General features: G+C 48.6%; 2 protein-coding genes across 2 annotated transcripts in view; both read left to right on the top strand.

The window, feature by feature from the left end:
- Positions 1-4,499: 4,499 nt before the first annotated feature.
- LOC309416433 (serine/threonine-protein kinase PAK 3-like) overlaps positions 4,500-22,344 on the top strand; it is a gene marked incomplete at its 5' end in the record, with an annotated part of 156,672 nt that continues 138,827 nt past the window's right edge. The window contains 3 exons of the mRNA XM_082015982.1: positions 4,500-4,511; positions 4,973-5,104; positions 5,420-5,576. Coding sequence (XP_081872108.1) covers positions 4,500-4,511; positions 4,973-5,104; positions 5,420-5,576 — 301 coding nt within the window. The remainder of the gene's footprint in view (positions 4,512-4,972; positions 5,105-5,419; positions 5,577-22,344) is intronic.
- Positions 21,494-22,344, top strand: part of LOC309416413 (E3 ubiquitin-protein ligase RBBP6-like) — a gene marked incomplete at its 3' end in the record, with an annotated part of 33,969 nt that continues 33,118 nt past the window's right edge. Inside the window, 1 exon segment of the mRNA XM_082015967.1 lies at positions 21,494-21,854. Coding sequence (XP_081872093.1) covers positions 21,689-21,854 — 166 coding nt within the window. The 5' untranslated portion in view covers positions 21,494-21,688.

Raw genomic sequence — 22,344 nt, forward strand, 5'->3', positions numbered from 1 at the left:
TGAACTTGTGATACCTGTTTGGATAGGTACACAGTTCCACTAACAAGCTGAAAATAGCACCTACCAGACACCGACAACACGGTGTTTTTCCTGCTGCCCAGCCCAGCCCAGGATTACGGCAGTGGTTGGTTTAGTACTGCAGGGTCCCATGGGGATCCCTGTCTGGGGGCTGGTTAAGCTCGGCAGTGTGCGCAGGAGGGTACGCTTTCTCATCTCACGTCCCTTCTTCCAGTCAGTTACGAGGGAGTCCCAGAGTCCTCTGGGCATATTCTTCTGGACTGAAGAGTTCTTTTGTAGTGGAGACCCACCATAGAGAAACAGAAGGAAAGCTTCATCTTACGCTATAGGTTTGAGTGAGATGAAACTACAAAACGTTAACCAGGTCCTGAAAGCGTACGGCCCTTGGCTTGGAGTCCGGACAATCCAGTTCCTCTAACTCTTGCAGGCTGGCACAGCAGGGCAGGATCACGTCAGGCTACGTGAGACTGTGTCGGCATCCTCCAGCCTGGGCCCCAGCCACGGGGTGCCATCCTCCAGAAACAGGCTGCTCCAGCACGGGCCTGCCACGGGGTCACGGCCTCCTTCGGGCATCCCCCTGCCCCGGCGGGGGGTCCTCCCCGGGCTGCAGGTGGAGATCTGCTCCAGCGTGGAGCTGCATGGCTGCAGGGGCACAGCCTGCCTCACCATGGTCTTCACCAGGGGCTGCAGGGGAACCTCTGCTGCGGCGCCTGGAGCACCTCCTGCCCCTTCTTCCGCACGGACCTTGGTGTCTGCAGAGCTCTTTTCACATGTTCTCACTCCTCTCTCCGGCTGCAAATGCCACGTGCCGGTTTTGTCCCCTTCTGAAATATGTTATCCCAGAGGTGCTGCCCCCGTCGCTGCCTGGCTTGGCCTTGGCCAGCGGCGGGTCCGTCTTGGAGCCGGCGGGCACGGGCTCTATGGGACACAGGGGCAGCTTCTAGCAGCTTCTCACAGAAGCCACCCCTGCAGCCCTGCTGCCACAACCTTGCCACGCAAACCCCATGCAGAGGACGAGGTTGCTGTGCATAAACTCGCAAACCAACCCAGAACGGCTGCCATTGTGATGTAACAGGAACGGTGTCACAGAGGGCGAGAAGGCAGGCATAAGTGTCCCGAGCAATCTCCATAGCAGGCTCACTCCAGGAAGACCCTCGTGGTGTGGGCATTCCCGTCCAAGAGCCTGCAGATGTGATGGGGATGTCCTTTATCCTCCTGGTTGCCTAGAGTCTGCAAAATTGTGGCGTACCGTTGCAAAAATGAGAGAGCAAGTCTGTGCTGCAGTTCGCGTTTTCTTTTCTTTGGCTTTTTCTGTATTGTATTTGCCAGACAGACCCTGGCTGGCCACACATGTAGCAAGTAAGTGGAGGTTTTTACTACTAGTTGGCTTCTGTATCGATGTGTTCTTTGGCTGTTTCTTAATAACGGAGTTGATTTTTAAACAAAAATGCCAGTAAGATACCATGACTTTGGTAAAGCTTCTGTCAACAGCTTCAGCTAATAAGGGGGTGTCTCTATCCCACTGGGTTTGGACAGCTTTTGGACAGATTTACCTGCAGTGGTTCAGTTCCCCACGCCTGGTAGTATGTGGCAGTGGGGTCTGCAATTTCCTCAGTTTGCTGGTTCAACCAGTGCAACTGCTAAAATGCGGACTGGGAGAGCTTCTGTGAGAGAGAAACTGTGAGGTTAATCTCCAGAATGTATTACCGTTTCTCTTCTTTTGAGGGAAAGCATCTTTTTTTTTTTAACTTGCATAATGAAGAGGTTTGACTGTCTAAGTTGACACTTAATGTGTGCTAAAAAAGCAATTAGTTTTGTGGTGAAATGCAAAATTCAAAACACTTTGTGTACGCTCCTGAACTCAGGAGCTGTGACTGTGGTTTGTCAGAATAGAAGTGGCACAGCTAAGGTGGAATTTTGGCAAGCTTTAATGGGGGAACAGAAGCATTGACAGTTAAAGACCAATCTGCATTTTCTTGAATAAGTTTCCAATTCTTTTAGTTACTGGCAAAACAGGGCAAAAAAGAGACACAAGAAAGTGTAGAATTGTCTATTGTCCTGTTACCCTCCTCTCTATGTAAAATAGCTGTTGCTCCTGGAGGGATGTTGTGAAAGAAACATGTCGTCTCTTTGGATTTCCTTGTTCTGTGGGTTTCCCCACAAAAGGCATTTTTATAACAGCATCTGGTTAATTTTCCTTTGCGCATTGCAGGTAAAATCGCCCGTGGATACCGAGAAACCCATCCTTCGGTGAGTGTGAAAGTAACCTTTAGCTTTCCTAGCATTTAAGAATGGTGGAGCAAGCTGTGAGATTTGCCTTTTGTGACAGAGTGCCAGCCTTGCAGGCTGAAGGAAAGTCAACCGTAGCGTCTTTGCAGCAGCAGCAAAGGTTGGGGTTAAATAGGAGGGTTCTTAAACCCTTGTATTTAACCACATTCGAATAAGTAGATACCTGTTAGCTTAATTAACTGTTACCATGACTGTAGATACAATGCCAAAGCAATGAACCAGCAACTAGATGTGACTTCTAGCGATATATCCAAGCATGACATTTTGTAAAATTGGACTTTGACTAAGCACGGGCATGGATAAGTTGTTTTCAGCAAGAATGAAAAACGCCAAGACAACTTAACAAAACAGCAGGGTCATTTGTAACCTTTAAATTGTGCTGTGCCACGTGTAACTTAGCACCGGGGCCTGTAGGACTACAGGCATGTCCAGATTGGTTCCTGAAGCTGTCTGAGCAGACCCAAGTGGTGTGTAATTGTCAAAGCTCCCAAGTGCCAAAGTGGTGACTGTCGCTCATGCTCCCGTCTGTCCACAGGGCACAAAACCAGCATGTGAACCCCCACCAGCTCTGCCTGTTTCTGAAGAAGCGGATGAAGGTGATGAGGAGGAGGAAGAAGGCATTGAACCTCCCCCTGTTCCCGCACCCTGGCCTGAACATACAAAACCAGTAAGTCCCAGCGTTGGATAGCACTGTATTTGGGGTAATTCAGAGCTGCATGTTTCTGGTCAGACAGCACTTGCGGGTGAAGACTCTGCGGGCCGCAGTCCTACCATGACAGTGCTTCACCCAGGCCACTGACACCCCGACAATCGGGTTTGAACTTTCCCATTTAGTCATGAGTTTCCTGTGATTCTAATAGGGTCCGTGAATTTATCTTAGTAGCAGAGAAGAGATAGCGTTGTGTCTTTTACCGCTACTGCTGTAACAGTGAGCAGCTTTGCCCAAAGTGTGTAGGCTCTCTGTCATCAGTGGAGAGAGCGGTCGTCAGGCACAGTTCACACCGTTGCAGGCTACTTGCAGGACAAACTGTCCCCTGGAGGTCCCTGTCCCTCTGCACAGCCTGTACATGTCGAAAAGCGAGCAGCTCTAGACCATACTCAGTGAGGAACACAGTGTGCCAGTGTGACAGAGTGCCACCCTTGTAGGCTGAAGGAAAATCAACCGTAGTGTCTTTGCAACAGGCTGTATTCTACCTTACTAGTTCAGCACTTTTAAACAGATGAAAATCTGCTTTTGCAGAGAGAAGCTTGCCTGTCTATAAGTTAAGATGACTCCTCAACGGGCGGCTGGCCTGAAATAAGATGACATTGCTTATGTTTTAGCTGCACAATTTAGCACTGTCAGACCAAGCGTAGGGCCCAGTGGGAAACATAGTTCTAGGCATTTGACATGACAGGAGGGCAATTATTCCCTGCTTTATTTTTCCCTTAATCACCTTCTATCCCCAGGTAAGCAAAGTGCTAGCGATGCATGGAAAGCCATGCACTGATCTAACGCATGGCAAAGGAACATTCCCCTTCCCATTAGGGCACCCCTGGCTTGAGAGAGTTGGCCCTTAATCCGACGTTCAGGATGTCTGACGTCTCGCTCCCTCCTTTGGCCAGTTCAGTACCTGTTGCACTGTTTCTCTTTACGCGTTGGGCAATGGCGCTGAGTCTCTCAGAAAATACAGGGCGCTGTCTGTGTGCGTGTGTCTCTCTGTGACAGTGTGTCCAAGTACAGGTGACTTAAGGCACATAAATTTGTGAGAAGGTGATAGAACCCCCTGCGTCTGCGTCGCAGCTGGGACTGGTGGGGGGGTTCAGCTCACCGCACTTCAAGGATCTGCACTGTAGGCTTCAGTTTACACGTAGCCAACGGATCAGCCAGACTTCCCTTGCCTGCCCCACATCTGGAGTCTGCCGGACGGTTGCCAACACCCCGGCGGTGGCTTTTATTCTCCGCTGCCTGTAACGGGAGCCCGGGTGAGCAGTCGGGATGCCTGCCTGGCAGCCCCGGGCAGGTCGGCAGGACGCGCCTTGCTGCCGAGAGGGCTGCATTCCCTCTGGGCTCCTGCTGCGGTGAGACACAGGCAAACAGGAGAAAGATCCCTGTGTGAACTTAGGAGCAGGTGAAGAGGAGGTTGGTGCTGAAAAAGGAGCTTTTAGACAGGGAAGTTGAGCACCGTGGAAACAGGCAATATGATTAGCCCATGGCTAAAACAGTAAAGATACAAATAGCCATCTCTCCAAAGGCAAATTCCCAACAAGACTAGGCAGCGGGCTTTGCCCTTTGATGTGCGTTAATTAACGTAGCCAGTAGGCACCTGTTAGCTTAATTAACTGTTACCATGTCTGTAGATACAATGCCAAAGCAATGAACCAGCAACTAGATGTGACCTCTAGCGATATATCCAGGCATGACATTTTTTGACTAAGCACGGGCATGGATAAGTTGTTTTCAGCAAGAATGAAAAACGCCAAGACAACTTAACAAAACAGCAGGGTCATTTGTAACCTTTAAATTGTGCTGTGCCACGTGTAACTTAGCACCGGGGCCTGTAGGACTACAGGCATGTCCAGATTGGTTCCTGAAGCTGTCTGAGCAGACCCAAGTGGTGTGTAATTGTCAAAGCTCCCAAGTGCCAAAGTGGTGACTGTCGCTCATGCTCCCGTCTGTCCACAGGGCACAAAACCAGCATGTGAACCCCCACCAGCTCTGCCTGTTTCTGAAGAAGCGGATGAAGGTGATGAGGAGGAGGAAGAAGGCATTGAACCTCCTCCTGTTCCCGCACCCTGGCCTGAACATACAAAACCAGTAAGTCCCAGCGTTGGATAGCACTGTATTTGGGGTAATTCAGAGCTGCATGTTTCTGGTCAGACAGCACTTGCGGGTGAAGACTCTGCGGGCCGCAGTCCTACCATGACAGTGCTTCACCCAGGCCACTGACACCCCGACAATCGGGTTTGAACTTTCCCATTTAGTCATGAGTTTCCTGTGATTCTGATAGGGTCCGTGAATTTATCTTAGTAGCAGAGAAGAGGCATCTTCGTAAGCATTTGCATTTGCAATATGATCTTAGGGGCATCTCTGCAAGCCAGCTTTCTGATACAACGCCTTTTCTTGTCACAGATCTACTCATGCTCTGTAACTGAACCTGCTGCTGCGCTGGCACCAGCTAAAGTGGCCACCACTCTGCAATGTGGACAATCAAACACTTTGTCCAGAAACACAGACGGGCAGGAGACAAAATCTGGGCTGACAGATGAGGAGATCCTAGAGAAACTGAGTACGTATTCGGTATTTCTTTCTGTCCCATGCCCTGTGCCAGATGTGCCGGCCCTGCCTTCCCGCTGCTGCAGCGCAGAGCTGCCGGGAGGCAGCAGCACCCCATCTGGCCTGGCTTCTGAGCCTTATTGCTGGAATGATCAGCATCTCGTTTGTGCAGCTGCCTGTGTAACGCGGCAGCCTGAGGAATAATGCTGTTCGTGCTGTCCACCACGGCTGTGCTTATTTGTGAATAAGCATAATATTGGTAGACAGTAAGTTATCCATGGGACAGCACTGTGCCCTGGTGGCCAAGAGGGCCAGTGGTATCCTGGGGTGCATTAAGAAGAGTGTGGCCAGCAGGTTGAGAGAGGTTATCCTCCCCATCTACTCTGCGCTGGTGAGGCCTCATCTGGACTATTGCGTCCGGTTGTGGGCTCCCCAGTTCAAGAGAGACAGGGAACTCCTGGAGCGAGTCCAACGGAGGGCTACGAGGATGATTAAGGGACTGGAGCATCTCTTGTATGAGGAAAGGCTGAGAGACCTGGGGCTGTTTAGTCTGGAGAAGAGAAGACTGAGAGGGGACCTTTTCAATGTCTATCAATATCTGCAGGGTGGCTGTCAGGAGGATGGAGCCAGTCTCTTTTCAGTAGTGCCCAGTGACAGGACGAGGGGCAATGGGCATAAACTGCAGCACAGGAGTCCCACCTCAGCATGAGGAAAACTTCTTTACTGTGAGGGTGATGGAGCACTGGAACAGGCTGCCCAGAGAGGTTGTTGGAGGCTCCTTCTCTGGAGACCTTCCAAACCCGACTGGACGCGTTCCTGTGCAAGCTGCCCTCGGTGATCCTGCCTTGGCAGGGGGGTTGGACCAGATGATCTTCAGAGGTCCCTTCCAACCTCTACCATTCTGTGATTCTGTGGAGATCAACATGCGTGCAGTGTTGAGAGTGCAGGACAAGTGCGTGTCAATCCCAGTCAGGTTGCAGACAAGCAGTGTGGTTCTTAGAGTGGCATAAGCAAGGTCTTCAGAACTTAGCCCGGTAATGAGTGGATGATGGTGATAGTTCTTAAAACCCCATCATTCCTGGTGAATGAACATGAGAAGCTGTTCTTTAAAAACATAAAGGCATTCTTCCGGCAAACTGCTGAAAGGTTGAGAAGATCCCCTCCTGGAAACACTCTGCAGTATTTTTCCTGTTCTGAAAATGGCACCTGTTCATCAAAATTGATTCCAGAACCCAAGGTGCATGTAATCTTTGGTAGCATTAAACCTTCTGTTGAATCACACAGAGTATTTATTCCTAAGGAAATAAAGGCTCTGTTGTTCCAGCGCTCGTTAGTGTTTCTCGACAACAAACACTTGCATTGGTGCTTGTTCTTTTCTGATACCTGTCTGCTGTGAATGTTTCTCCATGCTCTTAGTTTGCTGTCAAGGTAACTCTCCAAAGGACTGTAGAAAATCCGTCTTTGTGGAGGCTGTCTGTGCTGTGGAGCTGCCTGAAGTTGTTGTTGTTGTTGTTGCCCAAGTGGCTACAAACGACTGACAAGCCCAGACAGTGGAGCTGCATTTCTGACCTGCTGGAAGTTGGTATCTCCAGTTTGCAGTGAGCATCTTTAATTTTGTTTCTTTCAGGGAGCGTTGTGAGCATGGGAGATCCTAAGAAGAAATATACTGAATTGGAGCAAATTGGCCAAGGGTGAGTCTGACCACAGTTACTGACACGAAAAATGGGCCAGGTATTTTGCTGGTGTAATATCAAGCGTGAAGTCGGGCAAGCTCCAGACATGTTCAGACAACCCTGGATTTAGATTCTCCTGTCTCTCAGTACCGATCAAATTTATAAGTGCGGTCGGAAGGCACGGCCAAAGACAACCTGATGGAGCCAATGTCTTGTCTGCAGCAAGGAGCAGGACCGGGAAGGTCTACTGTCCCTCAAGTGTGTGGCCCCTATTTGCTTATGTTCTTAGGGGGAGAAGGGGGAATAGTTTTTTGTATGTCGCAAAATAATCTGGCCACGCTAAAGAATGGCGAAAAAACTTTGTTGCCTAAAAGAGCAACTTAGCACCTGCTAGTTGTGAGAGAGATACCAGTTCTCAATACCATTTCTTTCGAATATTTTGCTCTAAAAAGATATTCAGTGATCTGGATTATAACCACATAGTTTAGCAACAGAACCCAGAGATTAAATAATAAGCTCTCTTTTCTAGCAGAGGCAGAAAAGAACAAAAATTCAGTAATAAACAGAGAGTTGAAGCACAAAGTACTTGATGAGAACATGCATCATCTGCCTCATGGCAGACCACTTGTGGATCCTGCAGGTTTTAGGAGTTTACAGAAAAAAAAACCATCAGGCTATTTCCCTTTGAAGCCCAACCATGCTTACTGTAACTAGGATTGATTTGAAATGGTTCTGATGTGAGGAGGCAAGAAGAAATGGCATCAAAATTAGGTACCTGACTTGCGTTTTAAATACAGACAGACTCCCTGCTCGGTCAAAGTTTCGGTGGCTGTGTCGTAGTTCCGGGAGGGCCAGCGCCATTGTGTAGCACCAGGATCACGCTGCTGTCAGTGTCTGACAGAAGCTGTTCACTGACATCGGGAGATGTTTTCCTGCCTGTTAAGGCAGGTGACCGTAGTGTTTGTAAAGAAACTGTGACTGCTTGTGAGGTTTGGAGTCAGGGTAGCACGTTGCTGACCTAGAACTGATAGATGCTGCAGAAAGCCAGACGCACTCACGCTCTTTCTCTGGCAGGCTTTATCGTAGACACTTCTTGTTTGGTGGCGCGCTTGTGGGAAGGTGTTTCTGCTCCATTCGTTGTATAAAAACCCTTTCTGGGATTGCCGCTTGCGTTGTACCCGAAGGTTTGGTTCTCATTGTCATTTGTAAAATGTCAGTGGACACTTAGAGCTGTGCCAGGCTCTCACAAGATATGTGTCGACTGAAGAAGTGAGAGCCAGAAGAAACATGCGTGTGACGCACGTGTGACCGTGACAGTATGACCATCGCCCTCACCGTCTTTTGTTTTGCCCATCCTAGGAGTGAGCTTATACAAAGGTGCCTCAGCAGCTGGTGGGAAGAGAAGTGGCTAATATCTGGCCTGAAAGGGTCTCTGAACTGATTTCCTCCAGCTTTTAGTGCAGCCTGAAGATGGCACGCCCTTCTTACAGAGCAGTGAGCGTGCTGCCGTCACCAGCTCGTGACTGTCATGCTGCAGGTCAATTTGTAGTGATGGGGAAAAATCCTCCAGAAAAAAATCGTCCCTGGTGCCTGTTGGATAGCAGTGCTTCAGACATATTTCAGCCTGCAGGTACACAAACAAGCCAGGGGATCAGGTGAAAAGGAGCAAACTGATTTTGGCATTGTCAGTCAGTGGGACACTTGCCGGATGGGTGTTCCCACTTCTCAGAATTCCCTCGCTGGCTCTCCCTTGCCTCACTGCCCGTGCAGACGTCAGCTTTGACATGATGGCAGTGTAAACCTGTGCTTAGCTCAGAAGGAACACTAATGGGGTTTACAAGCCTGCAGTTACTTTAAACCCAAAGGGGTTTCCTCTGACCGTGGCCTTTCAGGCCCTTCACATCATTACAGGGGAAGAACCTCTTTTAACAAGAGGCAGATGGCAAACAAAACGCCACACTGCCTAGTCCGCAGATGAGAGCACCATTTCTTTCTGGTGGCTCTACAACACAACCCGTGTCTGCCACAGGAGGAAAATACAGATACCATGAAGAGTCCTTCACGTGTCCGGTGCACCTAACAGAAGCAGCTGCTGAGGGCTCTTGACACCTAAAGAAGCTGTCTAAGGATCCCCTGTTTGGAGCACAACATGCCTTAACCTGCTCTAGCTGTGACCTTGTAGGATGGCTGGAGAATAGTTTCCTTGCTTTGCTATGCTGGAGAAAGCTGTGTGTGGATCCTTTCCTCATGTTGGACATCCCTTGTTCTTCACGTTGGGCATAAGTTTTCTCTTGGATACCCTGCGTGGCAGAGGGCTGGTGGGCTGCTGCGCTGTGCGCTGCTGCCTGAAGGAGTGGGTGAACAAAGGTGTTTTTTAAACCCTACAGGCAGCAGCGATCTCCTGTCTGGGCTTGCTTTCACTCCTAGGGACTAAAGTGCTCCTTTCTTTGCTGCTGTTTTGCTTCTAGGGCGTCAGGAACTGTTTACATGGCGATGGACATCACCACAGGACAAGAGGTAAGTGTCCACAGTCCCAGCCGATTTTGCAGGTCTTTAGTGCTCTCCCCTCTGGTGCGAAGGGTGGATGGGGCTTTTGGGTGGCCAGTAGATCTTTACTGCCAAGGCGGTTCCTCTGAAGCACAGGCTAGTGTCAGCTGGCAAAATGCATCATCTGCTGTCTTCAGCCTTCAGAAATCCCAGCAAGCTTTTGGGACTGATAAAAACAGTATCATTTTTATTGCCAGCGTCAATGTGTTGGTTTAGAAATCATTCTCATGTCTGTCAGTGTAGAAGAAGTATATCAAGAGCAAAGATCTCTCCCAAACCAAACAGTCGTGTTTAAGTCTGGTGTCGGTGACAGCCCATTACAGCCCGTGAAGTGCTCGCAGGGAAGTGGGGGCCAGGAGGGTGAGAAACGAATCTTGAAGGAAAGCGGCGTTAGCTTTGACAGCCCCTGTAGTGACCAATTTAAAGTGGCCTCTTCACATTCCTTTCCTTTTCCAAGGCAAGCGGTCTTGAATCTATACAAACCCTGCCTGAAAATGTGGCTAGAAACCCAGGAATGGGAGCGGAGGGGTGGTCTCTTTCGTGCCATGTTGAGAGCAGGACTAGACAGAGGCGCTTTATAACTGCTCTTAGGTAGAGGTCTAGCCCTGCTTAGAACCCGGGGTGTATCCATCAAATGACATAGAATGGATTATTTTTTTGAAACCCTCAAAGTAACTGCCAATCTGAACTGTGTTAAGGAATGTGTATTTCGAGTTGCAAAATCAAGATTCAAGAAGCTAGGAAGTGCCAGGTGTAGATAGCTAGGGTCTGGCGGCCGGAAGATATCGCGCTGTACGGAAAGTTAGGGCCCCTCTCCTGAAAGCCAATAGCGTTTAATTTATGATGCAAGCAGACGGAAGTGAGGTTATAAACCTAAGCTATATAACGCCGTGTCACACACTAATAAACGCCATTTGCCATCTACCACATTGGTGTCAGCGAGCTGATGGCCCGAGCGGCCTGGGGTTGGTCACCATGCCGTTCCTGAACCAGATCGCCACGCCTGCGAAGGCAACAGCCAGGACTGTATTTTTTGTGTGTGTAACCTTAATGATTGTTTTAGTATGGCTTTTGAAATGTAATGTACGTCTGTGTTTTCTCTCTGTTATGCCGTCAAGTCAAGAGTAACAGCAGTTGCTGAAATAATGAAGACAAATCGTACAATTACTAAAGCATTACCAGCAGTTTTTGTGTATCTTGGCAGTAACAAAATCACTTCCTGCTTGCAAACTGTGCATCAACAATAATAGTGGTGGTAAACTAAGACCATCTGAGAAGAATGTCGGTCCAGAGAGTGTTGTTAGAGATGCGTGCTTGATAGTTTAAAGAGCATTTGTACAGATTTTACAAGACAAAATGTATATGGCCGTGTGTCCTGTAACTAGCACCCAGGCTAGCAGAGAAATTGGGTGTTGTAATATAAGTTACTGAGCTCTTTGGTCTGATACCAAGACAGTTTGGCACAGCTCTGCTATGTCATTCCAAAAACACGTGCTCCATGTTCATTGGGACCTTGTGCAACAGGCTACTCAAGTTAATGGCTTTCCCTGTCGTTTTAGGTGGCCATAAAGCAAATTACTCTCCAACAACAGCCCAAAAAGGAACTAATAGTTAACGAAATCCTGTTCATGAGAGAAAACAAGAGCTCCAATATTGTGAACTATTTAGAGAGGTGAGTAGTTCTGGTATGATCACGTGAATGTTCATTTACATGCTGCAAGCCAAACCTTTTTAAAAACCCCTTTGGTCACTGGCAGAAAATTGACCTCTATTGTTTATCTACTCATAGCCAGTGTATGGGAGGAGACTGCATTTTGTCTGCATTAATCTTTTCTGGCATATATTGCTTAAGACTGTTTTCAAGGACCTGGCACAGCCATCTCAGCCTACCTCCATGTTTTTTTGTTGTTGGCTTGATTGGTTTTGTGGTTGTTTAAGTTGATCATCTTTTCTGTGTCTTATCATAAGTGCTGGTAAATCCTCCTCGAAATTACTTCCTTTGGGCTGTTCCTGCTCTTTTCCATTGCTGTGGATATCAGGAAGGTGAAGTTCTTGTTTGCAGAAACACGTAATTTGCCACTTTTTAAATTGTTTCTCCTGTTCCTGGATGTATTTTCTGGTAGGTTTTCCAAACTGTTGACCAATTCCTGTCCTCACTGGTACACATCCTCCTGGTCCAAGATTTATCTTTGCCATTACTGAACTTCAATTTTTCACTTGCTTGCCAGCTCGGACGTCTAATTGTTCACTTATGGGCCTTCCTCATTTAGACCGCACAGGTTCTAAGTCCTGTATAGCCTAGAGGGAATGTCTATTCATGTTGTCCTGTCCTCATGTAAGAATGACTTGGAAACAAAATCAGCTGTAGCCTTTTTCCAGAGGTAATTTAGCCGTGCACACTCATCTCAGTGCCATTGTTTTCTTCTTTCAGCTACCTCGTCGGTGACACACTGTGGGTGGTTATGGAATACCTAGCTGGAGGCTCTTTAAATGATGTTCTTGAGGAGACATGTATGGATGAAGGACAGATAGCAGCTGTCTGTAGGGAGGTAAGGGATCCCGCCTGTGCTTCCCATTACTGGGACAGGATGGTACTTCTAAGCAGGTGGTAAGAAGATGAGAGGTTTCATGTTCAGAGCTTTGTTTCTGTGTTGCTTTTATGATACGGAGAAGAAAGAGCATCTTAAGTGAACTGCCTGCCAGTATCGCTGCACTTATTACACTCTTTTGTTTTACTCATAGAATTTTATTGTACTATTTCTTTTTTCGTTGTTTTTAGTTTTACTCTTCTCAACTTTGCCTCTCTAAACCTTTGCCTGGAGCATGCCTGTACTGCATTCCTTTCGTGTACAAGCAAATATGCTGGTGGCAGAATTTTAAAATACCAGCAAAGAAAAATAGGGGCTCCTTCATCACAGTCCTCGGCTTAAAAGAATAGCACTCCACCCAAAACGGTGATTGCTCCTGAAAAATGCCTAACACGCTATTTCCAGATCTGCCGTCAAGCCTAACAATAAAATCTTTCTCATGCGACCTCCGACTCAAAAGTGATCCATCTTATACCGAAGGAAGGGACTTTTTGGTTTTTGGCAAACCATAGTTTGTCACCTGGGTGGAGATAGCACATTCCCTGCAGCAGCAGTCATTCCGTGCGTGCTTTCAGGGGACAGTCTGTGCCAAGAATTGACATTTCTGTTTCAAAAGCTACTACGCCTTTGTTTAGGAAGTTATTACTCTGTGTTGAAGCAGCAAGCTCTTCCTCTTGAGAGCACAATATTCTGCCATTACTCTCAATTCAACTAGAAATTAAATCCTTTAGAGCCATTTCTTTTCTTGTGTGATGAAATCTGGTCACTAAGTAAGTTTTACCCTCATGTTTCTTTTTGATCTATGAGTGCCTACAAGCTCTGGATTGCCTTCATTCCAACCAAGTGATCCACAGAGACATCAAAAGCGACAATATCCTCCTCGGAATGGATGGATCTGTCAAACTGAGTAGGTATCCTTGGTCAGGTGCAGCATTCCCAGGATGTGGTGTGGGGCTGCTTTTGACTGACTGCCTGTTACCCAAAAGCGATGCCTGTGGTAGTGCACTGGCAGACCACTGCTGCGAGCTAAGAGCACAGTGCCAGCGTCCAGAGAGGTACAGAAAGGAAAAAGGTGTAAAGAGTGGTTTCGGTTTGTGTAGGTCCCTTCCAGAAGGGATAGTAATAAAGAATAATCTAAAGCTTCAAGTGAATAAAAGCCACTGCATGAAACTTGAGGGGTTTTTAAGTGGCCACTTCAGTATTTCCTTGGCTCGAGCACTGAGTAAACAGAGCATGGCCGCTTTACCAGATAGATTCAACAACGCCTTCTGAGGCATCTGGAAGGGATTTCTTTTGCTTGGTTTCATAAATCAAGCTGCCTTTAACAGTACTTGTTTTTCTCCTCAGCTGATTTTGGCTTGTGTGCTCAGATCACCCCTGAGCAGAGTCAACGGAGCACGATGGTCGGGTCTCCTTACTGGATGGCACCAGAAGTGGTGTCGGGAAACGCATACGGGCCCAAAGTGGACATCTGGTCGCTTGGGATCACGGCAATTGAAATGGCGCAAGGAGAACCTCCTTACGTTAATGCTCATCCTCTCAGGGTAAGGTGCGAATAAAACCAGAGACCACCGTCTTTCTAACCTGCCCCATGTTTTGTCTCCCATGAGACAAAATCCCAGTTACACCAGCTTGAACTAGTTCCACCAAGGGCTGCTTCTAAATATGTCGCTGGAGCATATCGGCATATATTGTAGCTGTCGTTATGTCAATAGGGGGACCTTAAAAGAGAAGTGACATGTAGACTGTTCAGAAATGTGTCATTTTTGCCCTCAACCACGCTTGAGATTTCTCATGTGCTTTTAGAACTCTCTTTGAGTTGTATCTCTGAATGACAAGAATTTTTCAGCAGCAAGATCCTCCAGTTGGGGAATTTTTATGAAAAATATTTCAACTGTACGTGCAGGAGAAGTCTTTCCAAACTCAGATCAGTGCCGATTGCTCACCTGCGCCTTTCAGGAAGTGTCACTGGTTCTAGTAATGCCATAATCACTTCTTAGCAAATGCTTTTCTACAAGTATGTTTTGGCACAGGTACTTGTAGTACACTAGTGTATTTTGATGTTTTGAAGTTTCCAGTTTTGTCCTAATTCCTTAAAATGAAATGACCAGTTCTTATACCAAAGGAGCGTGTCATAGTGGAGGAATGTCTGCCAAGATAACACCTCATGACTGAGAGCTGAAACAGAGCTCAGTGCTGCACAGTTAATTCCTGACAGGATGCAGGAATTCAGGAGGAAATTAAGTTTGCTCTATGCGTATACATACACAATTCTTATTAAGGCTAGAATTAAAATAGAGCCTGACCTTTAGCTTTTCTCATAGCAGTAAGGCTGTGCTCTCTCTGGTCTGTGGCACCCCGACTGCGTACTGCAGACTGAAAGAAGAAACAAGAGAATGGTCAGGAAATACCCCCGGCCAAGCAAAGAGAGGAGCCCACACTCCACCTGATTCCCTGGGAGACCCTTGCAAAAAATGCATTTGCATAAGGCAGCAAAAACCCGTGAAGAGCATTAGCGTGACTGGTCGGGATGCTGAAGGTTCCCTGCCTCCTTAACCTCAAATGCTGATTAGGGCTCCTCGAGAAGCCTCAGGTCAACTGTTTGTTAGAAAGATCACTGGATTTCTTCTCTCTGACCAAACTCAGCTCTTCCTGCCCTCACCCAGATTCTTTGAGATGCTCTTTTTCTCCATATATGCCTCATCTCCTGCTGGAGATACGATCAGCTTGGACACTTAGAGCTTCAAGGCATCTTCAGGTGTCTTAGTAAAACTGTGGTAGATGAAAATCAGGCACCTGAAGTTGCTTCCATCTGCATTGGCTTCCTGGGCTCTTTTTCAGCGGTTGTTGCCCCTGAGCTAGGAACAGTGAACAGCCTGTGATGGACTGCCTGAAGTTCCCCAGTTATCAGCTAGTTTTATTAAGGTCAATCAACCCCGACAGGATTGATTTGTTTTTTATGAAGGATTGTTTTAATAATGGAAGGCACACAGGAGCTTCCGTTACTTAAACACCTAAATAAATTGTAAGGGCATGAAAGGCTCATTAGTCCTAGAGTTAGCAGCAGTCTTCATGTAGATGCAGTGTTGTTTTCCACGTGTAGAGCACGCGCATCCCATGCTGCTCACGTTCTTTCCAGCTGATGCAGAACTCACAGGAATGAACAATTTTCGAGCCATGTGTGTCTTGGATGTGTCTGTGATGGTATTTGTTTCCTCTCACTGTGATTTCCTTCCATCCGGCACATGCCGAGGGCCTGGGGGACAAACACTGGTGTGATAAAAACCCTTTGAAATTCAGGTTGGACCTCCTCCTGATTTCAATTAAAAAAAAAAACAAACAGAAAACCACAGAAACAAAACAAACCCTTAAGCATTTCTTTTTCATTTCTTAACCACAGCGCATCAATTTGTCTCAAAACTGTAGCATTTTTTTCAAATGCTGCACATCTTCTACAGTTTCAGGCTTCTTAATGATCTGTATGTTGTTCTGTCACGTATCTGGGTGGCCTGGATACCTTTAGGATCTTGCTTTCACAGACTGCAGCTGTAATGGTCTGCTGAAGCCTTTCTTGTTTCTTGGCATGTGAAACAAATTAATGAGCTTATTGCCCCTTTGCAGCTACTGCGAACGCTCCTTTCCTTTGTACCGTACTTGCTTTTCTTTGCCAGCTGCATATCATAGGAGACCAAAAGATATGTGATAAGAAGGTACTTCAGCTTCCCGTAGACCTTTCCCTGTTCTGGTGGAAATACTGAAAAGGGGACGTACCGAGCTGAAGATGACTCTTCTTTGGGATTCATGTTCTGAGAAGAAACAAGTAACTAAAAGAGCTCCATTTGTCCTGGCACTCCTGTTTCACACTCAGGTGAATGTGGCTGCAGTAAAATCCCCAAAGCTGCCGTTGGTGCTGTAGTCCTTTCCCGCAGGAGAAGTATCATCCCTCGGGTAGCGCAATTGAAGCGTAGTGAGGACAGGCACTCCAGCTCACCACTGTGTCCGGTGGCTGAGGTCAGCTGCAGAGGGACAGGATCAGACTGATTTTGTGACATTTATGTTGTGGGAAAAGGAAAGAAGCTTCCTTTTGTTGTTTTTACTCTAGGATCGTTTCTTTGCCTTTTTAGGCTTGGAAATTGTCCTCTGTATTTAAGAGGACAATAGCAAAGTCAATGTGGTCCCGGTCTAGTTAAGTGCCAGTAGAACAGAGCTGTTGTAATGGCAGACGTTTTAATGGAAGACCCCATGGCCTATTTCTATCATTATTGCTGTGTAGTTTAGACGTATTCTGGAAGTTTATGTCTGAATAGTTCAAAAGGTTTGTCTTCCGTTTCTACATAACATCTTGCAAAAGCGCAATGAACTCATCTCGCTGGCTTCTCAGCATGTTAGACCTTGGTTACAAGCGAACCACACTGGATACTGCTCACCCTGTGTTTTGCAAAATGACGTTGTACTCCCTTGGCCTGAGGAATATCAGGAAGACTTGCTCAGCTGCATGAACTCCGTCAGCTACTTGACAGTGAACATCCTTGGCTTTGCTTAGGAAACTTGAGCTTAGCTTTGGCTGGATGCTGTTGAAGAGGAGAAAGGCTGGAATTTTCAAGTGTTTGGCTAGGCTTGTGTGCACAGAATGACTGTGCATTCAGATGAGCAGCTGGACATTTATGCACAACATGGAGGGGAATCCACAGAGGACTCAACCCTTAACACAGGTGAATACTCCCAATTCTGAGGTAGCGGAGTGTTACCATAGCGATGGAATTACTTGTTTTTCTGATAGCAAGCATTAAACGTTTTCTTCTTAACACATAAGTGACGCTGATCTGGAATTTGGAGACTGCTGAAAGACGTTGTTGCAGCTTGGCTCCCATCTGCCCAAAGATGCATTTTCTTCATAAGATATTTGTGCATGCAACTTATGTGCCTGTGTTGAAAAAAAGGTTCCCAATGTTTCTGTTTCTTTATCCAAGGACTAAGCTGATGGATTTCCTTTTTTCCCATCTGGTTACCATTTTTATCAAGAGCAGAGCAAAAAACTTGGCTACCTTTGCTTTATGGAAGCTGTACTTTAGGGAACAGTGAGCCCCGCCGAGATGCATTTTCTGTAGTAATCCTCTGAAATAATAGCGTTAGGCCAAATTCACTCTTTAAAAGAGGCTGTAAACTGTCACTGTCACAAGCCTGTCACTACTTGGAGAAGCAAAATGTGCTTTTGCCGATGTAGTTCATACTAACCAGGTCAGTCCGTGAAATCAGCTGTCAAGGCAAGATCATTTTGATATTGGAAGAGCTGTGGCTGCCTCCAGGTTTTTTATGTAGCTATAGAAAAATCCTGTCTGACCCCCTGCCAGGGAAGAAACTGCCACTGGAGACTGAACCTTAAAAAATGGGGTCTATCTGGGCAGTTATGGATATGAAGGAAACAGGTGGAGTCTCATGTTCCCTTTTTCTCTAGGCGCTGCATCTGATCGCTACGAACGGGACACCAGAGCTGCAGAACCCTGAGCGATTGTCCGCGGTGTTTCGCGACTTTCTGAGCTGCTGCCTGGAGGTGGATGTGGACAGGCGAGGGTCTGCCAAGGAACTTCTGCAGGTAAAAGGGGACACGGCTGCAAGCGGAACAGCTGTTCTATGGAATGGTTTTCTCACCAGCTAAACTCAAAGGCATGAGACGGAACCCCCTCATATTAGTCTCCAGTCTTGGTGCTTTTCAAAAGGAAAAGAAGTGGAATCATAGAACGGTTTGGGTTGGAAGGGATCTTTAAAGGTCATCTAGTCCAACCCCCGTACAGTGATCAGGGACATCTTCAACTAGAGCAGGTTGCTCAGAGCCCCGTCCAACCTGGCCTGGAATGTTCCCAGGGATGGGGCATCTACCACCTCTCCGGGCAACCTGTGCCAGTGTTTCACCACCTCATTGCAAAAAAATTCTTCCTTAGATCCAGCCTGAATCTACCCTCTTGTCGTTTAAAACCATGACCCCTTGTCCTGTTGCAAGAGACCCTGCTAAAAAACCTGTCCCCATCTTTCTTTAGAAGCCCCCTTTAAGTACTGGAAGGCTGCAAAAAGGTCTCTCCGGAGCCTCCTCTTCTCCAGGCTGAACAACCCCAACTCTCTCAGCCTGTCCTCATAGGAGAGGTATTCTGTCCCTCTGATCATTTTTGCGGCCCTGTGTTGAATTTTGGTAGTATATTCAGCTCTACATAGTGGCAAATGGGATGGTAGCCACTGCTCTCGCTGCAAGCCAGAGCTGAGTCCGTCAGCGCTCTGTCACTGGTGTCCCTGCTCTTGTCTTGGTGCTGAAAACCTGTACCTCCGTGGCCTTCAGAAGAACACATGGGCCTAAATACTCCTGGCATAAACATTTCCTAGAGGTATTGGAGTTCCCTAAGGAACAGTTTATGCCTCTGCTCTTTTCTGACAACTCAGATAGCCCATGTCTTTAAAAAACAGGAACCTAAGTAAGTAACTTGCGTTTCCTGAAAGGAACAAGGCCCTGGGAGAGCAAACAGCATTCCCAGAGTGCTGGCAGGGCAGAAATGCCAGCACGCTGAAGACAACTTGATAAAGGGATTAATGGGATTTTGGGCCCTGTTTGCCTGTGATAGCAAGGTACTGGACATGAAGACGCAGGTGCAGATGGTCCCCTCAGTCCTGTTTCAGCGTATTCCCCATAACCAGAGAAATGCTGCTTGAGCCTGTGAGTACCTGAGTTTGGAAAGTAATGGTTCATTTCTTTTTTTCCTTTGCACAGCATCCATTCCTAAAATTAGCCAAGCCTCTCTCCAGCCTGACGCCGCTGATCACGGAAGCAAAGGAAGCGAATAAGAACGGCAGCAGCCACTAGTGCTTCAAGCCGGCTTTCTCCCATGCCAGCTCAGAGCAGGACTGAGAATAAAACTCTATAGAACCTCAACGCTTGTGCTGTGGGACAGGTGGATGGATAAAGAAGCCAATGGTCACAGTCATGGTGGTAGGAGGGAGAACAACCCAGCCCCTCAAGGAGTAAAATATGACCGTTTCTCTTCTTCCTGCCTTCTGGCTCCTGAATTTATTTTGAAGACGAAACAGGGCTTAAGACAGAGAGGTAACAACCACAAATGCTTGCCTGCCTCAGCCATTTCCAAGGGAAAGCAAATTCAGTTGGAAGGTCCCCTTCCTTCTCACCCTGTGAATAAGCTGTACACTCACTTTGAAATTGTGACAGTCAAAACAGCAAGTGAAGCAACAGCCACCCAGTGTTTAAAAAAAAAAAAAAAGGAAAAAACCCTGTAAAACAGCTTAGCGCTGTAGTCTTCATGTCTAGGCCTGGTCCTGCAAAGGGCTAAGTACCCTTTAAGGTATGAACCACCATCCTGTTTTGGCAGTAGGAAGGCAGGATGCTTGGGTTGTTCTTGGATTAGGCCATTGGCTTGTTTGGCTTTGGCTTCTTGTTTAGTTCCAGTCTTTGTGTTGCCACTGTCATTCATACCTCAACTGACCTACTCTCGCTCGCTCTGTCCGTCCCAGTGTCCTCGGCTGAGGCAACGGACGGATGCAATGCTGATGGACGGCAGCAGTGAGCACAGCTGTGGGAGGTGCGCCCAGGGAGAGGAAATCTTCCACGTAGTGACCGAGCTGCGGGAGGAGGTGACTAGATTGAGGCTATCAGGGAGAGCGAGCAAGCGAGAGACTCTTAGAACTGCACCCTGCCTTCCCTGGGACAGGCCCACCAGGCAGACGGGACGCATCATATGGGGGATTCCCTATCCTCTGCCCAGCTGGCTGAACACAGTGACTCCAGTATGCCCTCCGGAAGTCCAAAGGGGCAGTTCTGCTGTGGTTTCTAACACATCAATAACCCTTGCGTCTTTGCTGTCACACAGCTCTCCATGCTCCCTACCTCCACTGAGCTGGCAGACTGCAGCACCTCGCTAGCACCATCCCTCAAACATCGGCGTGCCGCCCCCAGGCTCATCTCTAGCGAGCCTGGTTTTATCCCCTTCCCCCTTCGAATCTAGTTTAAGGCTCTTTCATTCAGCCCTGCTAAGTCCTGTGCAAAGACCCTTTTCCCCCTTTGAGACACGTGTACCCCACCTGTCACCAGCAGGCCTGGTGTCGTGTGGACCAGCTCATGATCAAAAACCTCCCAATTCTGCCGGTGTCACCGGGCTCAAGCTGCTGGCTCTTCCTGTTCCTTCCGTCAGCATTCCTGCAACTGGAAGGACCGAGGAGAACCTACTTGTGCTCCTGATCCCTTAGCCAGTCGTGCCAAGGCCCCGAAGTCTCTCTTGATTGCCCTTGGACTTCTTACTGCAACTTTGTCACTACCTACATGAAAAATCAATAATGGAGAATAATCTGAGGCCGTACCAGGGTAGGAAGCTTATTCTTCACAGCTTTAACTGGGGCCCCAGGGAGGCAGCAGACTTCCCTAAGAAGTGGGTCCGGTCTGCATATGGGGCCTTCTGTGCCCTTCAGAAGGGAGTCTCCTCTGACAATGACCTGTCGTCTTCTTTTTGTGGAAGCGGTACCAGTACAAGCAGATGGGTTTATGGCAATAACCATCAATGGCCATTGGCTCTTTGACCGAACTTCCCGTAAATGCAAGAAGAGACACTCGGACACCCTGAGATGTCCCCTCCCTTCGCTGGGCCTGGGCACGGGCAGCCAAGTGCCGCACGGCAAAGCCCACTGCATCTTCCCCAGGCTGGCTTGTCCTGGCCGGCTGCTGCCAGGAGGGGACAGCGGGTAGTGACAGCCTGGGGGTGACAGGAGGGACAGCAGGCGGTGACAGGCCTTTGGGGTGACAGGAGGGTCACCACAGGCCTGGGGGGTGACAAGACACCGGGCAATGAGCAGCCAGGGGGATAACAGGAGGGACAGCACAGGCCTGGGGTGTGACAGGACACCAGGCAGTGGCAGGCCCAGGGGGGTGGCAGGAGGGACACCACAGGCCTGGGGTGTGACAGGACACCAGGCAGTGGCAGGCCCAGGGGGGTGACAGGAGGGACACCACAGGCCAGGTGAGGCGCAGGGGGGTGCAGTGTTCCGTTGGGCACGCGCAGTGATGCGATCAGGGCAGCCCCTGCGGCTGGCGTCCGTTAAACCCCCAACGGAACGCTGAGGCAGAGGTGCCCGAGTGCCCACAGCGAGTGGTTGGGCCTGGGAGCGCTGCGTGAGAGAGGGAGCAGAGGCCGAGCCGGGGCCGCGGGGGCCTCTCCCCGTCATCCGCCCGCCCGCCCGTCGCTGAGGGCCGCAGGCCGGACTTGTTGCGGGGGTGAGCTCAGCCCCCTCGGTCCACTGTGGTAGACGCCGTCGGGGAGCAGGCCCCGACCATGTCGTGCGTCCACTACAAGTTCTCCTCCAAGCTGAGCTATGACACGGTCACCTTCACCGGCCTCCACATCTCCCTGTGCGACCTCAAGCGCCAGATCATGGGCCGGGAGAAGCTGAAGGCGGCCACCTGTGACCTGCAGATCACCAACGCCCAGACCAAAGAAGGTGCGTGGGGGCAGCGGGCGTGGGGGCTTAGGGACTGCCCGGCTGGCAGTGTCACAGACCACCCTGTGATGGCCATGGCCTGTGGGAGCCACGCTCTGCTCTTTGTGGCTCATCCCCACGTAGCCTGAGTCAGCCTGAGGCCCATCTTGCCGGCCTGCGGGGGGACTGGGAGGGCAAGCGGCGCGGGGGCTTACACGGGGTGGGAAGCGATAATGTGATGGGAAGACAACAGGTGGCTACTTTGAAGAAATAAATTGTCTTTGGTGACTTCGTTTTGTGATCACCTTGCTTTACTCCACTGCACTGGAAAACTGGCTTGGTGGCTGTTGCAGCAACTGCTCGCTAGCAACACTTTGGATCAAGAGTGTAGCTGTGAGTTACCATCTGTGCAGACCCTCTAATGGCCCCTCTGCCATGGATGTTCTCCGTATCTAAATGACACCTTGGAATTTCTTGTTAATATCGCTTCTTTTCTACACCAAAGACATTG

The sequence above is a fragment of the Phaethon aethereus genome, assembly GCF_964289735.1.
Source record: "Phaethon aethereus genome assembly, contig: HAP1_SCAFFOLD_108, whole genome shotgun sequence".
Classification (NCBI taxonomy): Eukaryota; Metazoa; Chordata; class Aves; order Phaethontiformes; family Phaethontidae; genus Phaethon; species Phaethon aethereus.